The sequence below is a fragment of the Dendrobates tinctorius genome, unplaced genomic scaffold (genome assembly GCF_039654945.1).
Source record: "Dendrobates tinctorius isolate UK_male_01 unplaced genomic scaffold, ASM3965494v1 ptg000384l, whole genome shotgun sequence".
Taxonomy (NCBI): Eukaryota; Metazoa; Chordata; class Amphibia; order Anura; family Dendrobatidae; genus Dendrobates; species Dendrobates tinctorius.
The window spans coordinates 889,108-898,536 of record NW_027362050.1 but is presented as its reverse complement, the minus strand read 5'-3'; the positions used below and the strand labels follow the sequence as shown (position 1 = coordinate 898,536).

At 44.7% G+C, this 9,429-nt stretch overlaps 1 protein-coding gene across 1 annotated transcript; it reads left to right on the top strand.

Annotated features, from left to right (window-relative positions):
* The first annotated feature begins 61 nt into the window (after positions 1-61).
* B4GAT1 (beta-1,4-glucuronyltransferase 1) lies at positions 62-7,802 on the top strand. Its single transcript, XM_073563276.1, has 2 exons — positions 62-1,398; positions 4,236-7,802. Exons 1-2 carry the CDS (start codon positions 322-324, stop codon positions 4,425-4,427), a joined length of 1,269 nt encoding a protein of 422 aa, XP_073419377.1. The 5' UTR covers positions 62-321; the 3' UTR covers positions 4,428-7,802.
* Positions 7,803-9,429: the final 1,627 nt, after the last annotated feature.

The following is a 9,429-nucleotide window of genomic DNA, read 5'->3' as shown; positions in this document are numbered from 1 at the left end:
TGGGTAAGGGATGCGAGCGGCGTCTTGTGTAGGCACGCACGTTACGTCATCACGTCAGCGTGTAGTCTCCTCAGATGCGAGTACTGGTGACTGCGGCTGGAGGTGTCACGGTGAGGTGTGATGAGAGGGGGCTGCAGGGAGGAGTGTGAGTGCGGCCGGTCCTGAGTAGTGGTGGTGGTCCTGGCACTGGGGACCCCTCGTGTTGGGCGCAGAGCAGTGTGATGGGTGCACCTTCCATCTGTCAGTGGTTTTCTTCAAGGGCAGGGGTTGATTTTACACCATAAGTGGGAATTGGGCCCCCTCCAAAAAAATAAAAGGGCGATGCCAACTGCGGTGCGCTGCTCCTTTTTCCGCGTGGTCCTTGTCGCCCTCCTCCTTGTCGCGCTCCTCCAGCTTCTCTACCTCTCGCTTCTTTCTAACCTCCATGGACAGCAGCAGCAGCAGCGCTCTGCCCATCCGGTGCTGGCAGGCACACCCCGGGCAGAGCCAAGATGGCAGCGGGAGCAGAAGGACCACCTGAAATCCGTACTGGCGTCCGGTGGCATCCTAGATGCCGGCGGACAATACCGCATTTACCGCCATCTTTTGACCCGTGAATCGGGGCAGTCTAAGGATGTGGCGTTGGCATCTCATGCCAGCCTGAGTAACCTATGGCATCTGCAGGAGCTGGTGCAGCGGTGGGATGGTAGGATCTCGTTAGCACTGTTTGCATCTAGCGGGGCCCAGGCGAAACTAGCCACGGTGTTGGCCTATACCCTGGCCCAGCTGTGCCCGTCGGTGAGGCAGAGGGTATCTGTCCATCTGGTGTGCCAGTCCGGAGATACGGCTGTCTTCCCAGAGCAAGATGACGCAGCTGAGTTTGCCCATCTTCAAACGTGTCAGGCCGTCTTCGCCAAGGCAGCAAATCTGGGCACAAATATAATAAACTACGCCGGGAACACGTCTTACCCCAACAACCTGCTGCGAAACGTCGCCAGGGGCGGAACTGGGAGTGCAGCTTTCGTACTGGTGCTCGATATTGATATGGTGCCCAGTCAGGGGCTGAGATCAGGCTTTTTAGATCTGGCTGTTAAGGGGGTTGATCCACACCTGGTATTTGTGGTGCCTGCCTTTGAAATTAGACACACTAGGCGGCTGCCTGGCACCAAGGAGGAATTGCTGCGACTGTACCAGGTGGGAGAAGTGCGAGCGTTTTATGAGGAGTTATGCCCACGATGCCAAGCGCCTACTAACTATTCAGTCTGGCTAAACCTACCGGAGAAGGACCCTTCTGGCAGACTGGCGGTCGCCTACGTGGTGGAGTGGAGAGATCCGTGGGAACCGTTCTATATCGGAAGTAAGGACGTGCCAGCCTATGACGAGAGGTTCAAGCAGTACGGATTCAACAGGATCAGTCAGGTAAGATTTTATAACACACTATCTTCTGTTTGGAGGCAAGTTAAATGGAGTGTCCACTACTGTGATGGGGTCTGACAGCTGATTACATCCCGCAGCTGCCAGAGGGTAACGCGTGTGCAGAGTGGAGAAAAACAGCGCTGTTCACTGCAGTGGCTGCTGCCAGGTACTGCAGGTCAGCTCCTATTCACCTGAATGTGATCTGAGCTGCAGTTCTTAGGCTGACAACTCTACTGTGAACGGACCTGTGCTGTTTCGCTAAGTACACTGTCTACATACAGCCAGCACTGGAGCAAATAACAGCTTATCGTGAGGGTGTTGCATGTCTGACATTTATGACCTATCGTGTGGCCTTTCCCAGTAGTGGCCTTTCCCAGTAGTGGCCTTTCCCATTTAATGCCTTCGCAATCTAGAATGTTGGAGCACATCCTAGATTAGGTACAGGAGTATGAAGAGGATGGCATACAAGCCAGATGCCAGCTGTGTTATACAGCCAGCACCTAATAACCGTGTCCAGAGGTGACCTTGAGGCTATGTGCCCACGTTACGTTTGTTTAGCGTTTCCGCCGCGGAAACGCTAAAAAACGCATCCCCATTCATTCCTATGGGATTCCGCAGTTGCTGTGCCAATTTTCCGCTGCGGAATCGCATAGCGTTAAAATCCGCAGCATGTTCATTATTTCTGCGAAATCGCGGCAATTCCACCGCCATAGGATTGCATTGAAACGCTCACTTTACGTATGTGGCTATGCCCACCATGCGTAAAGTGAGCGCTTCATGTGCGGATGGTACCCAGGGTCTGGAAGAGAGGAGACTGTCCTCCAGGCCCTGGGTACCATAATCCTGTAAAAAATAGAATTAAAATAAAAAATAGAGATCTACTTACCCTCTGTCTGCCCCCGGAGTCCTCAGTGATGCTCCCAGTATGTTCCGTTCCCATGGAAGCATTGCGCGAAGGTCCTTTGTGACATCACGGTCACGTGATCGTGACGTCACAAAGGCCCTTCGCCCAATGCAGGACACACGCTGGCAGTTAATTATGGGTAAGACGGGCATCTCTCTCATTAGTGTTTCTCCAATTGGGCTATATTCTTCTGTGATAGTTGTTTAATTATTGTGGAGATCACTTTGAACTCCTTCTTCTGTTGCACTTTATATGCACTAAGCACTTCTTTTCTAAGTATACTTTTACTGATTACGCTATTTTTGTGCAAATCTTTACTGAGGTTTGCTAATCTTGCCCATGCTGCTACAACAGTGGTGTTGTTTCCTATGAGCTTTTGAATGATGCTTTGTCTTTTTGAGTCTGTATATTATATGTAAATTATGTCAATTATGTGGATAATAAAAAAAAAAAGCTTTGCTACAGTATTTTTATATAATTTTGGACTTTTGACTCCGTTGTTTATGTGTAGGATTCCTGTTCTATATAATGCAGTATATAATACACCATATGCTCATGTTCTCTAGGGTAGACTTTATAAAAAAAAAAAAAAAGGTTGACAAGTTTTAAAAAAAAATAAATAAATAAATAAAATACCGGTATATAAAAGTTTAAATCGCTCTGTTTCTCCAATTTAAAAATAAAGAATGAACAACTACGATGTTTATTTTTTTTTAAATCTGTGAAATGATTAAATTAACTCCTGCGCTATATAGAAAATTGAAAATGTCAAAATTGGTGTTTTTCACTCATATCATATAAAAAAAAAAAAACGGAAAAAAAAGCTATCACTATCGTACGCAGGAAAAAAAAATGGAAGTATGGCATCGCTGTAACCACACTGAGAGAAACTATCACATTGCTGGATACATTTGCCCGGAGAACAAATGCTGTAAAAACAAAATCCATAAAACAATAGTAGAATTGCAATTTTTTTTTTAATTTCCCCCAACTTTTCCAGTACATATGTCTTTCAAAGCTACATGTTGTTTTGTAAATAAAAAAAAACAAAAACCAAAAACTCATGCCTGTCACAGAGAAGTAATATTTGTCTCAGAGGCGTGAAATAAAAAATGGCCATGGTTGGATGGGGTTAAATACAGGGCTGTGGAGTCGGAGTCGGTGCTCATTTTGGTGGAGTCGGAGTCGGAGTTGGAGTCGGTATAAAATGGACCGACTCCGACTCCTAAAATATATAATAAATCGGGTACAGTAATTCAATGCAGGATGTGCTGAATATTTTTTCATAGGAGTTTGGGAAAGTTATGAAATGTCCTATAAATGGCTGTTATATTCCTGATCTAAGGCTACATTCACACACAGCGTTTTTCCTGTGTTTTTTGAGGATACGTTTTTCAGCTGCAAAAGCAGATCAGCTTTTTAAAAAACCGCATCACCTGAAAGGTTTTTGAGCTCATAGATAATGTTTTCAATAGCAAAAACAGATTAGATATCTGCTCTATCTATCCATTTATCCATATCTGTCTATCCATATCTTATCTGTACCAAAAAGAATGAAAACCGGGTAGTACACCAATATATATTCTGTTCTATCTAAATATCTTGATTATTGGATCATAAAAATGATTAAATGTCTGAGGTTCACATTGTACTACAATAAATTTTTCACTTAAATATAAGCAATATGTGTGGGAGTCGGAGTCGTGGAGTCGGAGTTGGAGTCGGTGTAAGGGAAATTGAGGAGTCGGAGTCACAGGTTTGGCTTACCGACTCCACAGCCCTGGTTAAATATAGGCCAAAAAAAAGCTTAGAATTGTGTCACCAACTGAGAGAGTTTATAGATTGTGGCCCCTATAGATAAGCAGATGTAAGCGTGTCCCTGTAGAGCCGCCCTGTTGTCATGAGATCTGACAGGATCTTTGTTTTTTCCCTGTAGGCTTGTGAGCTGAATATGGCCGGCTTCTCCTTTGCAGTCCTGGACTCTGCATTTTTGCTTCATAAAGGCCATAAGCTTCCCGGGGACTTCCACAGTCAGAAAGAGGAGGAGAACAAAAGAAACCGCTTACTATACAGAGGCTTCAAGGAGGAGCTGAAGATGAAGTACCCCGACTCCAGCAGACACTGTTAATAGTATTGATGACCTGAACTGTATGATGAGTGGGAGATGTAGGTCATGGACACTGTATTTTTTAGAATTGTGGGATGGGTCTACATCTAGCAAATCTAATGACCCCCCCCCCCCCCCTTCCAATGTGACGTAGTGTACCTTTTTATTTATTGATGTGTGCAACCACTCAAAATAGGATTCTGCCTCTATTGTATTGGTCACATCGAATCCTCCATTACTCCTAATGTATGGTAATTTCTTAGGAGAATGGCTCTTCCTCATTTCTGTTCTGTGTATCAAAAGTTTTTTTTTTTGTAAAGTTTTCTGTGTAAGATCGGTTTCATACAACTAAAATATTTACTAAACTGAACACTGTGGGAGAGCCGCCCGGCGCTCTGTCCCTGCCTTGGGCGGGAGAGCCGCCCGGCGCTCTGTCCCTGCCTTGGGAAACAGGCTTACCCCTACCCTGATAAATGACTAACAACCCTCCTCTGAATGCACAGACAGAGAACTAAATAGCGAAGGAAGGAGACCGGCCTCACACAACACATAAGGTGGGAATAAACTTTTATTACTATTATATAAAGGGTGTCTGTCCGCACATGATGACTGTTCAAACTAAGTCCCGCTCCTTGGTGCTGCACGGCGCAGCCAGTCCTTTATATATACCTTCCCACCTGCTTGATTTCAATCTCCACCTCGTCTTCTTTGATTGACAGCTCTGTCTTTATAGAGCCAGAAAAGAGGGAAGGTGCTCATATAAATGATTGGCCCCTCCATGAAGCACCAAGCGCTTGTGCTTCTTTTGAATAGTCATTCTGTGCTGACAATGTGTGGATATGTTCTTCAATAATCTTAATCAGGCTTGGCCTTAGCTTCACCATCACCAAAGACGCACACCAAGTGAGTTTCGTCGACACTTTGGTCATTAAAAATGACACGGGCACCTTGAGCACAGATCTATTCACAAAGCCCATGGACCGTAACCAGCTCCTTCACTACCAAAGCCTCCATCCACTATCAACAAAAAAATCTATACCGCGGTCCCAATTCAAAAGAGTGGAAAGAATTGTTACAGATCCCTCCTCCAGCATTAGTAGGGTCGAAGAGATGTACAATAAATTTAGAGAATGAGGTTATCCCCCTGATTTACTTTCTGAAGCTGTTCAACCACCAATGTCACCAAGACGACCCGCCACCGGTCGGGTACCTTTTGTACACACATTCCATCCCTATGTCCAGATTCTTTATCAGACCATTTGAAAACACTGGGACCTCTTAAAAGTAGCACACCTGGAGGTCCCAGAGTTCCAACAACCCTTGTTACAAACGTCCCATCAAACATCCGCGACACATTAGTTAGAGCAGATATAGGCTCTAGGGGACGCACCACCACACAAAGAGTTTTACAAAACCCCAAAACTGGAACTCGCCCCTGCTTGCATTGCCACCAATGTAACAATGTACTAAAAGGCAAATATTTCCATCACCCCCTACTCTGGGAAACGATATAGGATCAAGGATTATTCTACCTGTGATACCTCGTATGTAGTATTTGTAATAAAATGCCCATGTGGCCTCCTTTATATTAGAGAAACGACCCAACCCATCAAGGATTGCATCAGCAAACATAAATCCACCATTAGATGCAAAAATGCGTTACCACTACCACATCATTTCATCACCCTGGGTCATACGATAGCACAGCTTAAATTTCAGATAACTGAGCATATCCCTACACTTAGACGGGGAGGTGATCGGATCCGTATCCTTAAGAGAAGAGAGGCCTTTTGAATACATGAACTTCAGACTCTGTCTCCAAAAGGCCTTAATAGGGAATATGATTTGTGATCATTTCTTTAATGTGGTTGTACATTGACTCTATATGGTCACCCTTATTATGACTAAGTTACAGCAGTTTATTTTAGGTCATGGTTTATCATTGCTATTATTCATATGCATAATTTAATGTTCATTTTTCATATATTCCCTTCTAAGTGGATTAGATCCTGTGCCTTTATTAACTCCTTCGTAAGTTTGTTATTGTCACATGTTCAAATACATATCATTAACATATCCATCTCTTTTTACAGAGCCGTCTGTATTGATTGACTACTTGCAGCAAATCACCTCCCGGCCTTCCTCTCCCTTGGTTTTCCTTTCCCCGCTCCACTACCATGTGTCCATAATAAAAACCCTTCATAATCCCGCCTCTTCGCATCCACAACAACCTAATAGACATGACACACAGTTTTCCCGATGGAACACATACCGGCGTCATTTGCGGGCGTCAGTGGAATGCAAATACAAGTAATTAGACGCATTACTACGTCACTTCCGTTCTCGTCGGGAACTCTAATCCCGCCTCCGGATTTTAATAGCCGACTTTTTCTGCCTATATGTTGCCCGAACTAGCGGTGGACACCGCGTTCAACTACGGCACACTACACCACCACCGGTAAGACTAATATATTTGCCGTTGTACCATGTGCTCCCAAATGTCTTATTTTAGACATCCAGTACCAATACTTACAATCTTTATATAGGTCCATGTCTGTTGCCACCATTTGGCACCTCTACCAGGATTTCTATGCACAGGGTCACAGTACCATATTGGTAAGAATAATGTTATCATATGTATACACTCCACTTCCCTGGTGCATATTATAATACACTCTATTGCGTTATTATCACAGGCTTATCCAGGATCTAGTGTATGGATTATAAACCTAGCCATTACATATAGGTCAGTCACCTCTTTATACCCACAATTTTTTCCAGCATATTTGGTGACTTACAGTTCTATTCTGTTTTTTATTCTTCATTATCTCATTTTACGTTTTGCCCTATATATATTCACCACGACAGCTATTGAGGAGCCTGTCTCGGGACAGCACACTAGTCCCTCAAGACATTGGTCAGTATTATAGGCGGTGTACAAATTCAGCTATTCAACGCCCCAAAGCCCTAGTAAACACTTTTCTATGTATAGGATTTATTCCTGCATACGATACCTACTGGGAACCCATGATTTATTGAAAGCAACCCTACTCCTGTAAGTGGCCTTTCGCTACACACACCCTATTGACTTTCATTAATATGAACCAGGTCCCCTTACTATCTTATCTCTGTAGGCGTTACTTATCTCAATATGGACTTTCCATGAGCAGTCGGGTATGTACCCTACCTCCTTCTCCTTACCTTACCTTCCTATTCCTGCCACAATGCACTGGAATTTAATTGAGTTTCCCTATTCCACTGTACATAAATGTGGGTTTTTTTCGGTTTATTTTTTGATTTGTAAACTTTGTTATATATTCTTTGCAGTGTATTGAAAAAGGTCTAGTGGTGACCGAAACGTTTATTTTGACTGCAATAAATTCTAATTTCATCATACTTCAAGTTGAGTGCCAAATTTTATTCATTATTTTGGGCTGACAGTCCCTTTTAAAGGGAATCTATCACCTATTTTTGGGCATATAAGCTGCGGCCACCGCCATCAGGGGCTTATCTACAGCATTACGGAATGCTGTAAATAAGCCCCCGATGTAACCTGAAAGATAAGAAAAACACGTTAGATTATACTCACCCAGGGGCGGTCCGGGTCCGGTTTTGGTCCGATGGGTATCGTGGTTCGGTCCGGCACCTCCCATCTTCTAGCGATGATGTCCTTGTCTTTGCTTCCCGGCGCAGGCGCACTTTATCTGCACTGTTGAGGGCAGGGCAGAGTACTGCAGTGCGCAGGCACCGGACCTCTCTGACCTTTCCCATCGCCTGCGCACTGCAGTGAGGGCAGAGCAGTGCGCCAGAGCCGCAACGGGAAGGAAAGAAGATGGGAGGTGCCGGGCCGCGATACCCATCGGACCCGGACCCCCCGGTGAGTATAATATAACTCGTTTTTCTTATCTTAAAAGGTTACATCGGGGGCTTATCTACAGCATTACAGAATGCTGTAGATAAGCCCCTGATGGCGGTGGCCGCAGCTTATATACGAAAAAACAGGTGACAGATTCCCTTTAACCCCTTTCTGCCATATGACGTACTATCCCGTCCATGTGCCCTGGGACTTAATTCCCAGGGACGGGATAGTACGTCATAGCGATCAGCGGCGCCCACATGGTGAGCGCTGCTGATCGCGGCCGGCTGTCAGCTGATTATCACAGCTGACACCCGGCATAATGTGTCAGGGACGGTCACGGACCGCCCCCGACACATTAACCCCTTGTTCACTGCGATCAAACACGATCGCGGTGTACCGGGGGTTAAAGGGAAGCATCGGCAGGGAGGGGTCTCCCTCGGTGCTTCCCTGAGCCCCCCACAGCAGCGCAATGTGCAGCGCTGCTGCGGGGAGCTCTTTCCCTACAGGCCCCCGGATCCAAGATGGCGACGGGGAACTTCGGGGGCCTGTAGGGATCTGGCTTCCTCAGTGCCTGCAAAGCGCAGGCATGAGGAAGTCTGCAGAATTGCCTGTGACAGATTGCTGATCTGTCACAGTGATCTGTGATGTGACAGATCAGCGATCTGTCACAGGACAGTGATGTCCCAACTGGGACAATGTAATAAAGTTAAAAAAAAAAAAAAAGTGTAAAAATAATTTAAAAAAAAATCGCCAAATAAATTAGTAAAACAAAAAAAATATTCCCCAATAAATTCATTTTTTGAAAATAAAAAAAACAAAATTGCACATATTTGGTATCGCCGCGTCCGTAACGACCCGCCCTATAAAACTGTCCCATTAGTTAACCCCTTTAGCGAACTTGTTAAATAACAATAAAAAACGAAGCAAAAAATGATTTCATACCGCCGAACAAAAAGTGCAATAACGCGCGATCAAAAAGACGCATATAAATATCCATGGTACCGCTGAAAACGTCAGCTTGTCCCGCAAAAAACGAACCACCATACAGCGTCATCCGCAAAAAAATAAGTTATAGCTCGCAGAATAAAGCGATGCAAAAATATTTTTTATATAAAATAGTTCTCATTGCATAAAACCGCAAAAACATAAAAAAGACCTTAACCC